Source organism: Trachemys scripta, chromosome 6 (genome assembly GCF_013100865.1).
Source record: "Trachemys scripta elegans isolate TJP31775 chromosome 6, CAS_Tse_1.0, whole genome shotgun sequence".
Taxonomy (NCBI): Eukaryota; Metazoa; Chordata; order Testudines; family Emydidae; genus Trachemys; species Trachemys scripta.
Window position 1 is genome coordinate 53,703,897 of NC_048303.1, and position 21,163 is coordinate 53,725,059.

At 37.5% G+C, this 21,163-nt stretch overlaps 1 protein-coding gene across 3 annotated transcripts in view; it reads left to right on the plus strand.

Moving 5' to 3' along the window:
* POLR3G (RNA polymerase III subunit G) overlaps positions 1 to 14,197 on the plus strand; it is a 15,347-nt gene extending 1,150 nt beyond the window's left edge. For 2 of the 3 annotated variants that reach the window (XM_034773165.1, XM_034773164.1), the window contains 6 exons: positions 526 to 655; positions 5,391 to 5,453; positions 7,849 to 7,899; positions 11,973 to 12,043; positions 12,739 to 12,876; positions 13,676 to 14,197. In XM_034773165.1, coding sequence (XP_034629056.1) covers positions 526 to 655; positions 5,391 to 5,453; positions 7,849 to 7,899; positions 11,973 to 12,043; positions 12,739 to 12,876; positions 13,676 to 13,762 — 540 coding nt within the window. In that variant the 3' untranslated portion in view covers positions 13,763 to 14,197. The remainder of the gene's footprint in view (positions 1 to 525; positions 656 to 5,390; positions 5,454 to 7,848; positions 7,900 to 11,972; positions 12,044 to 12,738; positions 12,877 to 13,675) is intronic. The other variant, XM_034773166.1, reaches the window with a different exon arrangement.
* The last annotated feature ends 6,966 nt before the right edge of the window (positions 14,198 to 21,163 follow it).

Here is a 21,163-nt window from a genome sequence, read left to right on the forward strand (position 1 = left end):
CCGGCTGGGCACTTCCCCTCCCGGGCTCCAGCTGCGCTGGGGAAGCACCGGCTGGGGGCACAGGGTCTGGGGGCTGCCCGGCAAACCGTGAAGCCGGTAGCGCTGGGGCAGCCCTTTCCCCATGGCTGGGAGTGGGAGGGAGGAGGGGGCGGAGTTAGGGCGGGGAAGGGGCAGAGTTGGGGGAGGCTGGGGGGGGAAATGGGCGGGGCCAGGGCCTGTGGAGGGTCCTCTTTTTTTATTTATTAGATATGGTAACCCTAATGTAACCATGTGCTCCCAGTAATAGAAACCTCAACAGCGGAGACTATGTAGGCAGGATTCAGGTGTTTTACACTGTTGTCTGATGATAGTATAAACAATCTGAGTCTTGTCTATACTACAGCCTTACTGTTCCTGACTATACTACAGCTATTACCAGTGCAGCTGCACTGTGAGAGGAGTACAGATCCCATTTTTTCTGCGGCTTTTTGTGTTGTTGTATGTAACGGATATTAGCATAATAATGCACCTTAATAATTTACACAGCCAACGGATTTTAAGCCAGTGCCTCTGAAAATGGGAGAGGAAGAGGATTATATGTTGGCCTTAAAGCAAGAATTTAGAGCAAGTATGAAAAAAATGCCTTATTTTATGCGAAAAGAAGATGAAAATCAAGGTTTGTTCTGCATAAATGTAATTTTTAGAACAGCAAAATGTATTTGTGTATGAAAAATGTAATAATTAGCACTTTATATGTTCAAGCTGTAGTACTGACACTGAATAGTGAAAGGGACAATGTCAACTTGAAAATTACATTTTGCGATGAAACTTTTGCACCTAGGAGAGGTACAAACAATGCCTACATTTGCTGTAACTAAAAAGCAGTGTACGTGTTTGGGAGAAGTCTGTTCTTCTCAATTTGTTTTGTTTGTGTATTTCACAATACTGTTTAGTCAGTCAATTTCTTCCTTGCTGAAAATGCCCTTATAATCATTAACAGTGGAGCACAGAATCCTCTATATAAATATATTTTTAAAAGCCCAGGTTCTAATAAGGACCCTTTAAACTGTAGCCAGATTATTTACAAATATTATATACAAATTAAAAATAATCAGTTAAAGGTTACTCTATCACAGCCCAAATTAGTCAGTGCTCCTTTATAATCTTCACAACATCCCTGAAAGATAGGTAGGTATGATAAGTAGTATTACAGATGGGAAAGCTGAGAAGGAGAGAGGTGAAGAGATTTACCAATGCTTGAATCAGTGGTGGAGGTGGAATTAGAAATCAGGAATTCCTGACTGCCAGCCCTATGCTTGTTTCAGCTAGACCATAGTATCTGTCCCCCTTTTTTTAATCCTTTATAAAACTGCAATTTAATTTTGAAAATATTTGTTGTCTTCCTCAATGTTGGCTGACATATTGTATTTGACATCCAATACATATGTTTTATCTTTTCAGTAGTTTGTTGATTAGTGTTGTTTAAATCAAAGCTTCCTAGTCTTTGTTTGAAAATTGCATTGGGGAAAACAAAGGACCCAAGTACCTCCCAGCTTCACTGCAGGAGTATCAAAAATCTAGCAATCACAGAAGGCTCTCATTATTCAATCTTTTTTGTCAATTCCACCATCTTCCTATGAGCCTAGCCTGACTACCAGGTATGGTAAATGGTGTTGGCTGGGGACTTTGAGTGGGTAATTTCTGTGTTCCTTAATCAGACCGAAGGTCCATTTAGTTTAGTATCCTGTGTCTGATGGAGGCCAGCACCAGATATTACAGACAAAGCTGTAAGAATCCTGCAATAGCAGATGATCTAATCTGTTTCTCCTTACAGAAGTTAGACCCATCAGCACACCTGACCCTGATTATCAAATACACAGTCATTAAGTAGTTAACTGGTGAAAGGAGTATTTTGTTCCCTTTTTGTTTTCTTGGATTAAAATGATCAAATGCTCTTATGAAATGCTTTAAGATGCAAAAGAAAGATATGGGAGAGGATATTGCATCTTGGCAATATCACTCATGGATAATATTTTTAGTATGACTTTTTTATTTTTTGTAATGTTAATATACATTTGAGCCTGTGGGAGCTTAATTTTAATTCTTGTTTATTTGGGATATGGTGGGAAATGATGTGTGGGAACTGGGGTAACATCCATCACCTGAACTGAGAAGATATCACTTAAACACAAGTGTATTCTCTTGCCTGCAACGTATCGTTACCATCAGTCATGCTGAAAAATATTGTCCATCCTGCTTTCTCCTGAATTTAGTACATGCATATTAAAATGAATGATAACTTTTGAAACATTTTAATTAGCCATAAGATGGGTGCCTTTACAAACTATGAAGGCCTGGTCTACAGCTAAAACTTAGGTCAACCTAAGTAGGTCGCTCAGGGGTATGAAAAATAGTAGTTAAGCCAACACAAACCCCATTAACCTACCTACCGCCTCTTGCGGAGGTGGATTTACTACACTAATGGAAAAAACCCTTCCATCACTGTAGTAAGTGTCTACGCTACAGTGGCATAAGAGCAGCTGTGCTGCTGGGTTTGGATTTGCCCAGTAACTTTGGTTGGTTAAGATCAGTCATTGGTGCACACAGATTTTACTGCATATGTTAGCCAGGGTGGATAAAAATCAATGGTGTTTTTTTTTTTTTAAATCAAAAAAATCAGATTATTTAAATTTAAATCTGATTTTTTTGATAAAGTGCTTTTTGAGGAAAAAACCTATCTAAAAATAGTTTTAATTAAGATACATTATAGCTCAAAGATATCTCATCGTGGAATAGGGATTATACATTCTAATTCTGTAGTATGAGACAATATATTCACGTAATGTTTAAGAAAAGTTTTCTAAATGAGTTCCAATAATTCATGGATTAGGGACCAATCTTATGGGGTTCCACAGGATTCTGTATAGATTTAGGTTAATCTTTCTATCTACCCAATGGGACTCAGTCTAGAAGATATCATCACAGCTGCTTAGTTTTGCAATTCTCAAACTGTGGATTTGTGTCTCCAGAGGTAACATACTTGTTAACAGCAAAAATGTTTTAAAATAAATAAATACTATATAGAGGTGAGAAATAACAGATCTCAGCTCTGTTGTCCTTCTGCAAAATTGTGTACACAGAGTCAATCCTTTACCCCTCTCTAAAAGTGAAAAGTTTCAGAAAGTTCAATGAATATACAATTGTTGGGGGCGGAATAGATCTGGACAAGGAGAAGAAGTCTGGAGATAAATGTGAGAAGCAAGGGACATATGCTTGTGTTGTTCAAATATTATATATGTTTGCTGTTGAAGAAAAAAATCCAGAATACTTAATGTTGTTTTAGTGAAATAAAACAATTTAAATGTCTGCCTGGTGATGTTCTCCTCCTAATACAGCATGGCAAGAAAATCCTCCAAATATTAACGATTAACTTGTTGAATTGGAGATAGTTCACCTCCCAATGACTTCATAAATGTCTGTTTCTTTGATAAATGAAATAACCAAACAATCATTCATTTTCTGATATAGCTGTAAAACGAATCTGAAAAGTTTTCAAAATAAATCGCTGTTTAAAAATGTAAAGTGTGTACCTCCTAAAAATGAAACCTATATCTATCTGAGTTGTGAAAAATATGTATTAAGGTTATAACAACCAACAAGAATGCACTTTTATGTAGAAAACCATGATTAAATCGAGTCTTCCTGACTAGTGATTTAAATCAAATCCACCCTGATGTTAGCAGTTGCAATAATGTTCTTCCATAATGAACTTCACCTTGAAATCAAAGCCACTGGTTTTTCCTCTCCTGACATTGACAGTTCATCCAAATACCACCCAACATCAATTACTTTAGGTACCCCTTGAGCCCCATCATTTTAAACAAGAGCTTTTGTTCCACTATATTTCTTAGCTCTTGTGCTTGCATTTGCCCTGGTAACAGACTGGAAGCCCAAATGATGGGGAGTCATATATGTACAGACACTCCCCGGGTTATGCAAGACCCGATTTATGCAAATTCGCACTTACAGAAAAAGTTATAAGCCAGAAATAGGATTTTCGAGTTGTGGAAATTTTTGCGTAACGTACGGGTATACGTTTCCGACTTTCGCAAAATTCTAGTTACGCAAGGCTTTCCGGAACGGAATGATTGCATAAGTCGGGGGGCATCTGTAATTGATTTAGAGTTGCATGTACTGTTACCTTTCCACCTCCCACATCCTAATTTGTCTCATTATTTACTCTATGTCTTGTGTAAATCTTAGCCTCTGAGCTCTCTGGGGTGGTTTGTTAGTACAGTGCCTAGGATACAGGGGGCCTCATCCCTTTTGGGGATCATTAGGCATTACTGCAATAGAAATTAATAATTTTGTATTGAATGGGTATTTATTTTTTGTTTGGAGGCAGTATGGTTTATAGTACTAAAGAAGGACTAACAGTCAAGAATGCCGAAGTTCCAGTCCCAGGTTGTTTTTTACTGAGGGATGGCTTGTCTATCTGGGAAGGTTTTTCATTTTAATCTAAGGTGTGGATTTAAAATGATATAACTCTTCATGTAGACACTCTTATTTCAATATGAGTGCATTTTTTCAGTTAAGTTTATGTTGCTTGGGAAAGGGATTAAGCCATCCCGGAAAAAAGCCACATACCAGAATAAGACTTTGTCTGCACTAGACAGGGTTCATAGTATAAATATACCAGCAAACCTTCTTAATGGAAGAATAATTTAGATATAGCTTATACCAATTCCCTGAATAAAATAAGCTATACTGGCAAAAGGATTTTTTTTGCTAGTATAACTGTGTTGACAGTAGAGCTTTTGCCAACGTAGCATACCTGTATACTAATTCAGTATGAATGGTAAAACTTTTCCATGCAGGCGAGGTCTAACTGACTAAATCCTCATCTACGCTGAGGCCTGGTCTATACAAGGAAATTAGGTAAGTATTCAGGGGTGTGAAAAATCCACACCCTTGAGTGATCCTGTTAAACCGACCTAACCCCCAGTGTAGATAGCGCTAGGTTGATGGGAGAATTCTCCCGCTGACTTAGCTACTGTCTCTCGGGAAGGTGGATTACGTATACCGATGGGAGAACCCTCCCATCAGTGTAGGTAGCATCTTCACTGATGCACTACCGTGGCACAGTTGTGCTGCTGAAAAGTGTAGACAAGTTTAAGTGTAGTCAAGTCTTTATGCATGTTAGTAGTCCCATTGATTTCAAGGGAACTGCTCATAGTAGTACAGTTAAACATGTTCATCATCTGCACAATGGAAAGTGCATCTGCATAAAAAGAAGGGGTGTGTGTATATTTGGGTCAAGAGAAGCATATAATACTGTGTTTGGATTGCCTTGGTTAATAGCATGTAAATGAAATAGAATTCAATAACTGCACGTTTTTCTTGTTCTCTAGGAATTGAAAAATATAGTAAAAAGTACCTGCAGATGAGAAAAGAATCCATGGAATGGACCCCAGGTAATAATGTAAATTACAACAGTGAAATTCTGCGTGGATCTTGAATAATCTGCGGTTTTCTTAAATGCCCAGTGTGACCAGAGTCCCAGGGGAGCCAACTGAGGTCACTCAATTAAGGTGAACTGCAAAGAATGGGGCAGGCAATCCCCAAAGCTGATGGATATTCCAATACTTGGATTTATCAAGCCAGCACAAAACAGCTTCTGTAATACCTCACTGGTTACCCAGAAGCCCCAACAACACAGTTCCCTTGAAGTAATCCAGCCTTAGGCCTCCACCCAGACACGCAAGTCAAATATGATGAAGATTACTGAAAATCTTATTCATCATAAAAAAGTTCTACCAATCCCAAAGGATCGGACACATTACCTCCCAAGTTAATGAATATTCCAGATCTTACCCAAATACACGCTTGCAACAATTCTTATTAACTAAACTACAATTTATCTTAAAAGAAAAGGGAGAGCATTGGTTAAGAGATCAGTATACAAACAGACCACGAGTCAATCTTGAGATTCAGATTCATAGCAGAGATGGTGAGCTTTGTAGATGCAAAGAGTTCTTTCAGAAATAGTTCATAGTCCAATGTTTATATTCAGGGTGGTCCAGTTAGGACTGGGATCTCAGTTCTTATGGCTCAGGCTTCCCCTGCATGAAGCCTCAAGCAGATCTGAGATAAAAAGGATTGGGACCCAAACATCTTTATACAGTTTCAGGCTTTCTTGTGACAGCGTGTAGTCCTTTGGTGAACAATAGGAACTCACGTGGACTATGAAGTGGACCCATTTCCTAAGCATCACTGGTAATTATTACAGATTAACATAAGGCAATTGCCTGTTTTTTCCACCATTCACAGATGATTTGCTATATGTTTCAAAGAGAAATGAATACAGTGATATCCTATGTTTACAGTTCATTTAAATGTTAAGATGTTCTTTTGATCTCTGAATTAACAGATTACAGCATAGACAGAGACTGTTTGATTACATTGTTGATCTCTCTACCAATATATATGTAAAAACACAAACATTATCTACCTATATGTTTTTACGGGTTGAATTTGAGTCATTTATCCTGCAGGATGCTTAACGCTTTCTGGTCATGCATCACACCCCCAACGCAAGATTGATGTGGAAGGGAGCTAATTAGAACTCCTGGATACACCTCAAGGATCTCCCAACCTTGACAAGGCATCAGCCACAAGATTCTCTTTCCTTTTATATGAATTATGTCCATATCAAACTCTTGCAAGGCCAAACTCCAATGGAGTAACCTAGAATTGGTTCCTGTTGCTTTGTGTAACCACACCAAGGGAAAATGATCACTGAACATGGTAAACTTCTTGTTATACAAAGAGGGTCTGAGTTGCCTTACTGCCCACACAGTTGCATAGCATAGCATAGTGTTGTTCAGTGGGTGCAAGTTTTTTGCTTAGATATGCAATGGGGTGCCTTTTACCCCCTTCCCTCTCCTACATCAACACAGCTCCCAACCCCCTCTGTAAGCACAATTCTTCAAAGGTTTTTCTGTCATAATCTTCATATGATCCTGGCTCACTCATTGTAACTGATTTTTAACCCTTAAACTCTCCAATATCAAAATTACTTTTTGATCCAAAAACCCAATTAAGGTGTGGTAATGTGTATCCAAGCCAGACTAGGCTCCCCTGGGACTCCAGTCACAGTGGCAAACTGAGGTCATTCAATTAGAGTGAACTGCAAAGAATAGTCATGTGTCACACCCAGTTTCTCAATTTTAAAACCATGCCAGTCAAATGACACTTGCAACCTTTCTAAATTGTGTATTCCTTATGGAGTCATAGACATATGTTTTACCACTGCAAACTTGATAAACCTGTGTTTGAGCTGCCTGAAAAAATAAATCTGATTTTTTCATCCTTCATTTGCAACTCAGTGTCTCAGACTTGCATCACATTTTCCTCAAAATATTCAAGCTTGAGCTGAGGATTAACATGAGAAATTTAATCAATGAAAATTTGTGGTATCAGTGACCTGAAGATTTAGGATTTGGAATGGAAAGGTCAGCTCAGCTTTATCTATATAGCTTCACTACTGCTAATTATTACATGTAAATTAAAGGTTATTAGATTCACTTATGTCTGAACTTCAGTTGCTTCTTCGGGGAAGAAACTCTTTTTTGTTATATGGGTCTGATTCTGTAAATCTTTACAATACAAAATTTCAAGTACACAGGTAATGTGTTGACTTCAGTGGGACTAGTTGCATACCAAAAATTTTAGCCTGTTTGCAGTATCAGAGTCTATATTAATACTGCACTAAGCACAATAGGACCCCACCCCTCCTTGGGTCCTTTGGGCACTAATGTAATACAAATAAATAATAGTTCCTATATATTAAAATTATTTCTTATGCAGATTGGAGAAGACTCCCAAGAGAGATGAAGCCAAGGAAAAAGACCAAAAAAGGTAGCTGATGTAGTTTTAAGGAGCATTCACAGTACCTAGCAATTAGGTGTGAGAGAGACTATTGTTAGAGCTGGTTGAAAATAAATCAGTGGTAATAATTTCTGAAACAATTTGACTAGGGTTGTTTTTTTTTTTTTTTTTTTTTTTGTAATTTTTTTTAAACATTATTTGACTGGTCTATTTATTGTTTTATAGGATGCTTTCAGAACTACCAAAAATTAAATTTTGATATTTTAAGAAAATAATAGTGAACTTATTGGAGCTGGTGTATCTGTATTTCCTGCTTTTCATACCAATATGTCTTTGAATGCTGATGGGGTAGCACTGAGTGATTTAAAAAATACTTGTATTCTTTTGCTGTTGCTTTCAGAAGTTTGCAAACCTCTTTAACCACTGTTTTCCCATATTCCATGATTTGTTTTCCTGGTTGTGATTTGGTTGGCTCTTCTGTTTATTTTAGTTTTTGTATGTGATTTAATGTAACTTCTGGTTTTCCCCATTTTTCCTTTTTTGTTTATTTTCAGCTCTCTTTGACAGAATTGTGAATCAGATCCTTCAACAGCAGTTAGAGCTGGTATTGGTTGCTCTTAAAGAGAAAGGAGTTTAATTTTCACTATAAAATGTATTTATTTTTCAGTGTTCCCCAGTAAGCATGACCATTATTCTGTTTTTCTCTAGAGAACTATTGTTTTGTTGACATAAAGCAACCCTTTGACTGGTACCTAGATGTCTGTTATGTATAATTATTTACTTTCATTACCTCTTGTCCAAGTCTTTAGTGTGTCATCTTTCAGTTCAAGGATAAAATAGAGCACAGAAGCGTGAATGTGCAGTAGCCATGGAGACTGGTTCATCTGGAAGCTTTGTTCCTTTTAAGAGCCGCATTGAGAAGCATGGTACTAAAAGTAGAGTGCAAGCATTCTACTGGAAATTAAATTCTTATTGTCAAGATTGTCAAAGAAGAATAACCAGTATATAGCTGTTGTTCAATTTTGAGCCAGTAATTAGCTCTCCCATATCCTAAGAAAATCAGCTGCTGATTTGTTCCTTTGCTGGAGTGACATTAAATGATGACCATAAACATAGGCTCAAAGTCACTGCCTATTAAGACATATTTTTATTCATTTGATCTCACACCAAAAGTGACCATTTTTCTCTTTAATTGCAACAACAAAATCAGTTGAACAGTTTAACTTCTGTGAGCATAAAAAAGATACAGATTCCTTTAAAAAAAAAAAAAAATTTAAACCGCACCCAAGTTAATATAGAATCCTTTCAGAAAACATACACTGCGGAGGTTTGTAGAAAGGTGGCCACTAACACATTAATACGTTACATCATCTTGGCATATTCGAGAACAATATAATCTAGATCAGTGGTTCTCAAACTTTAGCAGGACCCCCATTTTGATTTAAATTTTTTCGCAGACCGACAAGCTGGCTTCTAATTTTCCCTGGGGATGCTCAGCCCCTGCTCTGCACCAGGCCCTGCCCCCACTCCACCGCTTTCCCAAGGCCCCACCCCTACCCCTCCTCTTCCACGCCTCTTTTCGCCCCTCCCCCGAGCACGCCCTGTCCCCGCTCCCCCTCCCAGCTCCTTCTGCACGCCGCTGAACAGCTGTTCTGTGGTGTGCAAGAGGCACTAGGAGGGAGAGGAAGGAGTTGATCAGTGAGGGTGAAGGCCCCAGACGTGACTCACAGACTCCTGTTTGAGAACCACTGACTAGATAACACATTATAATCAAGTCAAATGTGTATGTTTTTAGAGGAGGGTGGTAGTTTTGGGTTGTTTGTTTTTCCCCTCTTAGTGCAAGTCAGTTTTTCTATCTTGGAATCCAACCCAACTTGCTTCGCCCATTCTAACTATATATGTTGCTGGGAGTGATTTTACTTTTGGATAATGACATTGCCATGATTAAAGGGCTAGTTGCACCTCTGTTCCTTTTCTGGTCTCTGAGAGCACCCTGTCATGTTTTAGGCTTCAGGCTTTTATCTCCCAGGGGTGGAATTCTGCAGTTCTGCCCCTCTGAGACCCTGCCCTTTGCTACAGCATGATGTGTTTCAACCATGCGTACCCAGCAGGTGCAACTGTGTTTGGCATCTTTGGTTCCGCCCTTAGAGAAACTGACCAGGTGTATGTAGTGACCAGTCACCTTAGAACCAACATATTATTTATTTTAACAGAAAGAACAAAGCATTTAGAGAAAAAGGATTGTAAGATAATAGTTTTACATGCCAAAAACCCTGCCATCCAGTGATGGTGACCTAGGCAGGCCTAACTGCTTCAGGCCCCCCAACAAGTGTCTATGTGTCCACCAGGTTCTCCTGAACAAATCTTCTCCCCCTTCTCTCCCTCCTTCCTCCCCCCAAAAAAACAACAACTGTCTCCTGAGAGTTTCTTTTTAAACTGCTATAGTCCTTTAGATCTTGTGGCTTCCCAGGCCTTTTCGTTAGTGACATTGTTTTTTAACAGCCCTCAAATGTTTTTGGAGAAGTAGCTTATCTTAAGCCCTTCCTTATAGCCCTCTATAAAACTAAACCAGTATATTCAGAAACAAGCATCCTCATAATCATGTAAACATACAGTTCATAAATTATTACATAGCAGCTCCACTTGCATCAAAGATGTACTGTGCTGGATTGTTAGAGATATGCTAAAAATAATATTTCCTTGTTGCCACAGCATCCCTATCTAGATAAAATATTCAAGTGAACATCAACACTGTCAACAACAAATGCTTCCTACATAACAGAATCTATATCTTTCTGTCAATCTTTAGTCTTTTCTCAAAAGCTAGTCCAGATAAAACAAGATCAGGTTGTGTTCCAGTGTACTTGAAAAACTACACAGCCTCCAACATTTTATATAAGTTTCCTATCCTCATCGTTCAATAAGTGAAGAGTAAGTCTTGTAATTCTAGGGAGGTTATGTTGCATTCTTCTTACAAGAAAAAGAGGCTGAATCCCTACTACAAGTGCAAATCTCTGCTCCTTTTCTACTATAGCTCTATGACTGCCATCTTTGTAATTTTGCAGTTTGGCTGTTGTAGGTTATCACGTAAAGAGGAATTAATGCTATATCCCCATTTGAGAAATCCTTGTCTAGTGGATAAAGCAGAGGACATGGGATCTAAAGATCTATGTTCTATTCTTGGCTTTTCCATTGACATGCTAATTATTTTTGGATAGTCACATGGGACTTGACATTTTTGAAAATTGGGACCTAAAGTGCTCGGTGTCTACATTTTGTCATTCCAAAAATGGAACTGCCTCTTAGGATTCATTATTTTACAGTTATACTGTAGGCAAGACCCTTCCATAGCCTGGTTTAAAACAAAGTCCACGTATCTACGTAGAATTAAATGCTCACTCCTTTGTGGGGTTTGGTTTTATTAACAAAGAAAGAAATAAAGTAAAGGTCATCTCAAGCCTTTTCTACAGGTTTGGCCTAGGATTTATATGTCAAGATTGCTTAGCCCACACCCTAGGTTATTTCTCCCTAAAGAGAGACATGTACTTCACTTATATCCATGTAATAAGCAACCTGGAGTCAGCAGAAGCTACTTAGCCCTTTCTCAGCTGGATCAACAGCTGTTAAGATGGCAGGATGTTTGAAGGTGAGGACTACCAGTCTGCTACAAACACCTACTATGATCTTGAAGCTACGTATGCTGAACAAGAATTAAAATGATATTTGGGGGTTTCTAATATATTTAAGATGATGGAAAATGACAATCATACATATTTTCTTCTGTATGTTCTTAACCAGCTTTGAATATATGTTTGAAAATTATTTGACTGAAGCTTAATATCATAATTTGGACAAAGGCCTATTCAAAGCTGAGCTTCAGATCTGCCCTAATTATGGAAAAATGCAATATTTACATAAATTGGGCTATTGCAATTCAGTGCAGGGTAAAGGATTTGCAACTGTAAAGCAAGGATATAGCACAGACATTACATTAATTTGCCATGAGAGATGTTAACAGTGCTGTAATCTCTAACAGTCAGTAATGTGTATTTTCTATGTAGGAATTAAGAAGGTACATTAGGTAACTTATTATTTTACTTCAGCAGGTGGAAAAACGAAAAAGGCAAAAGTTGCCACACCCAAAAGTAATGTGGACGTGTTGAAAAAAATTGAGGTAAGACCTACTTGATGCAAAAGATGCAGTTTCTCTGTATAGCCTCTGTTGTTCAATACAGGCTTACTCTTGAGGGAACTCTGCACCAAAAAATTAAAAATGCTGTGCACAATATTTTAAAATTCTGCATGTTTTATTTGTCAAAACACTCTGGTTTCAATTATTTAGGTAATTTATTTAAACTACACTACAGTGGATGGAGATTGGGAGTGGAGGAAATCCCCAAGCCCCTTGCCTAATAGTAATGTAGTTAGGTTTGATCCTTTATTTCTAGTTATTAGTCAACAAATATATGCAGCCATATGCTCAGTGTTACATCATAGGCAAGTGAAGCTGGGGAATCAAACTCACAATTTATATTGATTTCTGATCATCTCCAGAAAGGTCAGTAGTAAACAGTTCATGGAGCAAATTTTGATAGGAAATTTTTTCAGTTCAAAATTTAGACCTAGGGGAAGGGAACTCAGCACTGGAGTACTGCACCAAATGTGCTAAAAACATAATGGCTAGTATTTGGTCTAATAAGCCCTAGGAAAATCCTGGCACTTAGTTAAGCAACACGATTGCCTGTTATTTCTACACCATTGTTTGGTTAGTTGCCTTATTAATAGTTACAACAAAACTAAACTCTGCATTTTGATAGCATGGAGGATATGTTGTTGCTAGATTCCTTAACATGTTCTAACTTGTGACAGGAGTTGGAAAAGAAAGGTGATGAAGAAAAATCTGATGAGGAAAAGGAGAAAGAAAAAGACAAAGAGGGTGGTGAAGAAGAAGAAGAAGAAGAAGCAGCAAATGAACAAGAAGAATATGATGAAGAGGAACATGAAGAGGTACAGGTTCCTTTTCCAGCTCTAACAAAACAGACCCTATTTGTTAGAAGTAAATATGATGATAGGAATGATGACTGAAACCAAGTGTACCAACAAAGTTGTTAGCTGTTCTGCATTAGAGGAAAAGTTGGTATGAGAGAGACACTATTATGTGGACAAGCTGCACATTATGCTGCTCAGTGCTGTGATTGATTTTAATAGGTTCTGTTAAATATGTTAGTATCACCAAAATATTGCAAAATCTTGTTTCAGCAGTTAGGAGTGAGTCCTGTCACTAACTGTGGATGTCATTATTTATCTGTATCACTGATAAAGTGCCGCAAGTTTATAGTGATACTTTTACAAAGACCTAAGACAGTTTTTCGTAACATGCTTTCAAACTATATGTCTTAGTTCCCTAATGTTATGGTGGCTGTTGGCATCTGAAAACAGAAGATTTTTTTTTTTTTTAAATAATAAAACAACCTCCAGATTGTATCTCAGGCTGCATTGGAGTGTGACCCAAATGGCTCATTGCCTTAGGTAACTGTAGCGCCTCCAGGAAAGAAAGTGTTAGAGGCACCATGGGTGTGTCCATATATAGACAAACTTTAAACATCCCAAAATGTAAGTCTTTTCCTCTCTCATCAAACTAGGAAAGGAGGATGTAGCCCTGCATATTCTTCTTTCAAAATCATACTGTATTCTCCTGATTAGCATTATGAGGCAATGTGCCTCGTTTAATAATGGTGCATTTAATTGTCTCATCTACATCAGTAGTAACTTAAAGTATTTTGATCTATAATGTATTTTCATTTAGGAAAACGACTACATTGCTTCATATTTTGAAGATGGTGATGACTTTGGTGCTGGCAGTGACGACAATATGGATGAAGCAACCTATTAGTTATTTGTATTAGATTGTGTCGTACCCTGGCCTTCTAATACATCCACTAAACCATTTGGACCTAGTTGTAGGTGGGCTGAGCACCTGCAACTCTTGATGCGGCTACTTGGAGTTGGAGCGCTGAGTTCACCCTCAGATGAAAGGGCATTTCTTTTCTGATTTATTTAATGGGGTTGAAAAATGGGAGACCTCGCTGCCATATTCTGTTCTTCCCAAATGCTTTGGAGACAGATATTTATCACTGCAAGGTTCTCTAGAACTCCCCGATACGGAGTACTATATATGCCTTTGTATTGCCTCTGCTGCACTGGAAAAGAATATGCATTTTGACTGAATTGTGCCTAAGCATTTGCACTTCACCATTCTATGCATGAGTGGAATCAAATCCTGTTCCAGATTTGAAGTCATACTTCAGAGGATACTGAAGTCAGTAGCAAAACTTGTAGCAAACAGGATTTGGTGCTTTCTGAACACAAGCTGTTCCTACTTAGCTGCTGACTTTCTAAAGGAATTTATTATAATTTCTGTAATCAGGGGATTGAAATATAACTGAACAGTGAGCACTTTCATGAACAAAGTAGCCTCAAAGTACTTTGTTACTGTGGACTAACAAGGTAAGGAGATAATTTTGAAAGGCTCTTGCGTTCTAATCAACAGACTTTCATAATTCAGCACTTTGACCAATAGGGAGCATCTTTCAAATCAGGGCTTGCTGGGTGTAAGGAGACTTAATAAATGAGATTAGATTATGTTTTATGAATTACTTTTTGCTGGAAGTGAGGTCTAGGGCTAATTAGTAGTTTCATTTAGAGAGGGTTTGTCGCTGAGGTTTGAGCAAGGGTGTGGGAAACCAGGAAATCCTGATATCTAGGTTTGGCTCATCTCTGTGGCCTTGGACAAGTCTCTTAACATCTCTGCATCAGTTTCCCCAGCTGTTAAATGGGGGGAAAATACTACTTCCTACCTCATAGTACTGTTGAGAGTCGATGTTTGTTAAAATACTAGTTATGTAAATGTGAAATATTGTTTTTATTTAATTTACTTCCCAACACAGCCAAAAAATCAGACAGTAAAAGAAAGGTACATATAATAGAAGAGTAATATGCTATGGTAAACTGTAAAGGTGGTGAAAACAATGAATTTTATAAATATTCTATATTTGAGGATGAATATGTTGCGACTCTAATCTTTCCATTACAGTAATCCTAGGAGTTATTTGTAACAATAGTTGGTAGGTACAACATTTTCAAATGTATCACTAATATTTTTGTGTTCCTAAGCAACTTAAAATTATCTCATTTTTTAAAAACTGTTTTGTTTTGCTTAAATTCACTCAAAATGAATAGAAAGCACTGGATCCTAAAATCTCAGCATCAGCTGAAACTGTCACTTTACCTCAGTGCTAACTCTGTAACAATAGAGAGATAAAATCCAGAAAAGCTATTTATCTATACTAATGGTTGTGTAATTTAGGGCATGGCTGTATTTTTCCCGTGTTAATTAAAATGCTCTGATTAACAAAATGTGAAACAATTCCAAAGGATGAGGCAACTAAATCCAATGCAGAGCACACCTCAAATGTATATTTTAACTTGATTATTTTTAAATGTTAAATTGCTATGTAGGAAGATATAGCAAAACAATGTATAACAACTTATTTCTGTATTATTAAATACTATGCTGTATTGCAACAGAAATTTACTCTGGTCATTAATTGGGACTTTATGTTGAAGTTAATTTTCTTATAACTAATAATGAAGAGTTGAGGACTAAAGTTGTGGGTTTTAAAAAATGTTATAGTATGGTCTGCATTTATGCAAATAGGCTGCCTCTATATGGCCATGGTCTGTCCAGTTATTTCTGTACTCATCCTTGCATGTGGGCTCCTGCACCAACTCAGGAAGAGAGAAGCTGAGCAGATGCCATAATAAAGTCACCATCTTTGGAACACTCCAGAAGTTCTGCAGCTGATCCTAATAAACTAGAGAAATACAACTTAGATGGAGCTACTATAATGTGGGTGCATATCTAGGTGAAAAACTGTTCCCAGAGAATAATGATCAGTGGTTCACAATCAAGCTGGAAGGGCATATTGAGTAGGGTCCCACAGGGATCACTTCTGGGTTTGGTTCTGTTCAAGATCTTCATCAGTGATTTAGATAATGGCATAGAGAGTACACTTAAAGTTTGCAGATACCACCAAGCTGGGAGGTGTTGCAAGTGCTTTGGAGGATAGGATTAAAATTCAAAATGATCTTGAGAAATGGTCTGAAGTAGAGAGGATGAAATTCAATAAAGACAAATGCAAAATACTCTTCTTACAAAGGAACAATCAGTTATACACATACAAAATGGGAAATGACTGCCTGGGAAGTAGTACTGCACAAAAGGATCTTGCGGTCAGAGTGGATCACAACCTGACTATGGGTGAACAGTGTAACACAGTAGTGTGACCAGAGAGCAAATCTGAAAAATCGGGACAGGGGGTGGGGGGTAATAGCCCATATTAAAAAAAGCCCCTATAGAATTGGGACATCTGGCCACCCTAAACACAGTTGTAAAAAAAGCAAACATCATTCTGGAATGTATTAGCAGGAGTGTTGTAAGCAAGACACAAGAAATAATTCTTCCGCTCTACTCCGCTGATTAGGCCTCAACTGGAGTAGTGTGTCCAGTTCTAGGTGTCACATTTCAGGAAAGATGTGAACAAACTGGAGAAAGTCCAGAGAAGAGAAACAAAAATGACCTATGAGGGAAGACTGAAAAATTCATACTTGTCCCGATAATCCTTTCTGCAGGTAGGTTCCCCCATCTCCATGAACAGTTAAGACCAGAAGGGACCGTTATGATTTAGTCTGAGCTCCCCCATAGGCCATGGAATCTAATCCACTAATTACCAGATCAAGCTCATAAGTTTTGTTTGAGCTGTCATGTATCTTCTAAAAAGACATTGTCTTGGTTTATAGACTTTAGCTGAACCCAGCTCAGGGTAAGTTGTCTTGTTCTTGGAGTTTTCGGTACCAGCAGCAGAATAGGAGGGTACTTGAGGGCCTGGGTGTACAGGAATGGGGTCATCAGTAGAGGTCACTGATGTACTCTACAACACCATTGTCTCCTGCACAGCACCATGAAGACTGAAGTTATTTCCTAACAATTCGACTCTGCCAGCAACCAGGAATCATACCAGTGTCAACCAACATGAAGACACATAGGAAATAGTACTTTAAACTGCATTTATAAAAGTGTGTTTTCAGAATGTGGAGAAAGATGAGGTGTAATGTTACAGGCAAATATCTCCCATACACACACACTGCTCAGGTCCCAGTGACTTGGAGAATTTGCTTATGTAGTTTACTGAAAACAATATGGTTGTGCTAATCAAGGATATTTTGTTAGCCAATTTAAGTATGAGGATACCCTTCCTGCCATTTTTTGTCTGTAGTCAAGCCTTGAACCCAAAGCTGCCTTTCAGTGATCAGTCTCAAGGCACCAATAACTTACTGGTAGCTTTTTGCCATCTGTGCATTGTACCACATGTACTCAGATGATCCTGGAGCCATTTATGTTCCCTTTGGACAGGCCTCCTTCCATTCCATCCCTGTACAACTGGTGGGGAGGGGGGAAGATGTTGCATTCCCCTCCCCCCTCTACAGGTAGAGAAATGTGGCTATTAGGGCTATAATAGCTACCATGGCTGGTGGTGAATACAGATAACCATGCAGCAAACCACTTAAAGGGCTATGCTAAGGTATGGTCATGCTTGAAGAATAAAGCTTGGTAAAATTATATTGATTGTTCACTCTGTTGAACAGGATCTGATACAAGAATTGAACTTAGCAGCATGCCTGTGAATGTCTACCTCTTATAGGGAAAGATGAAGATGAGAGAGTTAAACTATACTGTTTAGAGTCTATATGAAACCTGGAACTAGTTTTCAGATAGCATTCCAAATTGGCAGTGTCCCTTTAACTATTTAGAATATGATTAATATTCCCCAATGTTAGCAGAGTGAACAAAACATTGTTTACTTGGGTTTAAGAAAATTTCTGACTCCGGATAACTATTTTACAAAGTAAAATAGGATTTCAGCTACAAATTCCTAGGACAGTGGCAGGTGAAAGTAGTATAATATACCACCAAAAAGGTAGTTTTGTGAGCCTGTGAAAATGTTGGCATCTGAAAATTAGCCTCACTAGTAACTGGGGTTACTTTTCTTGGGACTGTTTTTTAAAGCTGCCTCATGCACCTCATGTTTTTTAGGTAGGTCAAAGGCAGTCATTTATCTGAAATCGAGAGTCTACTCATACAATAGGGGGTGAATAACCATACTGTAATATAATACATAATAGATGTGACTATTGTACTGAGCTCTACACAACATACAGAGATATTCACCAACCTAGGAGTTTAGTTTGAGGTTGTACATAGGCTAATAAATATCAGCTTGAGAGACAAGTGTGCAACTTCCTCAGGAAAGCAGATGCAGGGACAAGAACATGCTCTCAAGTTCACATTTTGCTGCACACAAAAATTTTTTATTAGAATGCTCAGAGCTCTCCCAAAACTATGAAGCAAGTAAAAGGAACAAAAGATTTAATAAGAGGCTTACATCTTCAGCACTGCATTATTTCACATCTAATTACATTTTGATCCTGTATAAAATACTTCGTTATACAAAGACCATTTGTGGTAGTGTACTCCAAAATATATCAGATTTAAATAAAACATTTACATATGTGCCAACAGTGCAATATGCACTTAGATTAAAAATTGACTTCCTGAGCAAACCATGTTTTGTATTTAATCTAAAGCATGATTCTTCACTTGAATGCACCATGTAATAAATTTCTTTACAATTCCAACTTCACTGTTAAAACAGTTTTGACAGGAGTCTGGCTTTACCACTTCACTTCTAACTATTAAATGTAAATCTGTATCATAAAGAGCAATCAGCCAGTTATTTACTGCTACAGGTAAATAACTGATACTGCAGTATCTGTCATCGTAGTTTGGAAAAGATAATACAATTGCAACAGAACAAGGCTGCCCACAGAGAAGCAAAGTGAAATTCATGCAAGCAACTCCCTTTAGTACTGACAGGAGTCCTATATTCAAGGGAAACCTATGTCAGACTCCGATAAAATTAACTTTCTGCTCTTAAAAACGTTGTTATATAAGGTAATGGAATGTTGTTCAAAAGAACAGTTTTTTCTTAAGTATTATTTCAAAAACGACTTTAAAAGATAAACTTTATGCCTTTGCTGCACTACACATTTTTTTAGGAAGTACTCATTGACAATAAGTCACAAGTCTTCTCAGACCTTAAAATAAAACACACAAATTTGACTTGTATGAGATGTAACTAAACAAAAGCTCTCAGTATATAATGCCACAGAGCAACATAAGTAGCAATGTCTCTTTACTTGTATTTTAACAGTATAGAACCTTTTCAGATTCTAATTCAAGATATGACCAAATCTGATTATAATCTATTACCAAAATATTAGCAATTTAATATTTTCTTTTGTCTGCTCATGTGTGTATGCAATTAGTCACACTTACTGAAAATAACTAGTATGCAACGTATCTTTTGAAAATCCCAAACAAGCTCATTTCATGTTATTCAGCTTGTTAATAATTCTCTTGAGTTTTTTATTGTGATGAAAGGACCAATCTCTGACGTTATAAAGTATTAACATTTTGTAATTCCAAAACTAATCATTGACATAGGGGACAAGAGGTTAGTTAAGGCAAGCAAAAAGAGCAAGCCTAAGTTCGTTCAGAGCACAGAATTGTATTCTATGCTTAAAGAGTTCCAGATCCTACACAGATACGATTTCTATTAAGGTACCTTCAAAGTAATGTTGAAATCATAGATTAAAGCAATCTCAACTGTTTCTAAACTTCAACTGTTTAATGTTTTGACCCATTATGTTTGTAAAAGTTTATATAACTATTTCTAAAACAAATGTTAAATAATTCCTACTTGTATAGCTAGTTTGGTCTTCTCTGGAAGAAATTTTGCATGATCAAATTCTTCTGAGCGCAGCCACTTTATCAAACAATTCAGAATAGCTCCAAAATAAAAATTCACAGGATCAAAGCGTACTTCCATCTGCCAAATTTTAGACCAGTTGAGCCTTAAAATGCAATTTTTGTATTGTCAAGTTTTACATTTTTTTAAATAAAAATACAGCCAATTAACCATGTTTGCATCATTTAACAATGAACTGCATTTGCCCTCCTTAAAATCTGCAAGATATCAGAATTTCTAAATTGAGAAAGTGTTTGTAAGTACTGCATCTTTTAAAAATATGTCCATTTCTCAGAATCACTTTTTTATACTGTACACTTGGACAAGATGCTGTTTAAATACAAAATATAACATTGAAGAGAAGTATTTTTCACTCAAGTCTCTTTTGCTGCCAAAGCCTATCCATTTACTCATATGGTGAAATAATTATGAGTGGAGGATAACAGTGAGAACCTTGCTTCAGGGGGCAAATATGATGGGATTTAGTGTAAGTTATAGGCACTATCTTAATAAATCCCTATAAAGGAATACATAACTACCTCCACTTTCCTCTTTAAACAAAAATTAGTAAGTTCAAAACTAATTTCCCTCTTCTCTAGCTGTAACTTTCTTAGGAAAAATTTAGGTGACTGCTTAAATGCAGGGACCAGCCTTCTTCAGGGGAAGAAATTTAAGAGGCTGACAAGGATCATGGGGGCAGTAAGGTACTGCCAGTAGCTGCACCCTCACTGCAGGCCAAATTTCTCTTCTAGATGCCACAGGGTTTCCCTCTGAAGTGTTGTGGGAGTGAGTTGAAAAAGAGTGGTGCTTCTGAAGCCCTCCTACATATTACCGTATGCATCCACTCAGACACCTGAAAACACCAGCTGTTTCAACTGAGGAAAACCAGTTTTCTGCACTGTAAGATGTAACTAGGAGAGTGACATTTCCTTAATAATACAAAAAAGGTATGGAAGGAAATGCTACATCCCTTGGATTGTTTTCTCATACAAGTATTTGAACAGAAAAAGGCATGTTATTTAGCCAATTTCTAATTATTCAAATTTAAGCAGCTAATTACTACACAGGACAAGGACTTCTGTCTCAACAACTGGATTGTGTTTAGGCATCAGAGCATAGCTCACTTATACACAACGTGACCTCAAGCAAGCTTTAGAAGTACATTTAAAAAGATGGCTTATGAGCCTATTGACTGGATTGCAGCAGAAAATGAGACCCAGTCTGAACTTTGGGCCTTACTTGTAGTAACGTGAATTTGCTTATACTCAAAAAAGGAGGAATTTAATAAACTGTTTGGTTGTGCACTGATTGTGAAAAGGTCACAAACTTCTATTAAATGTCTTTGCAATCTCACCACTTGATGTCTA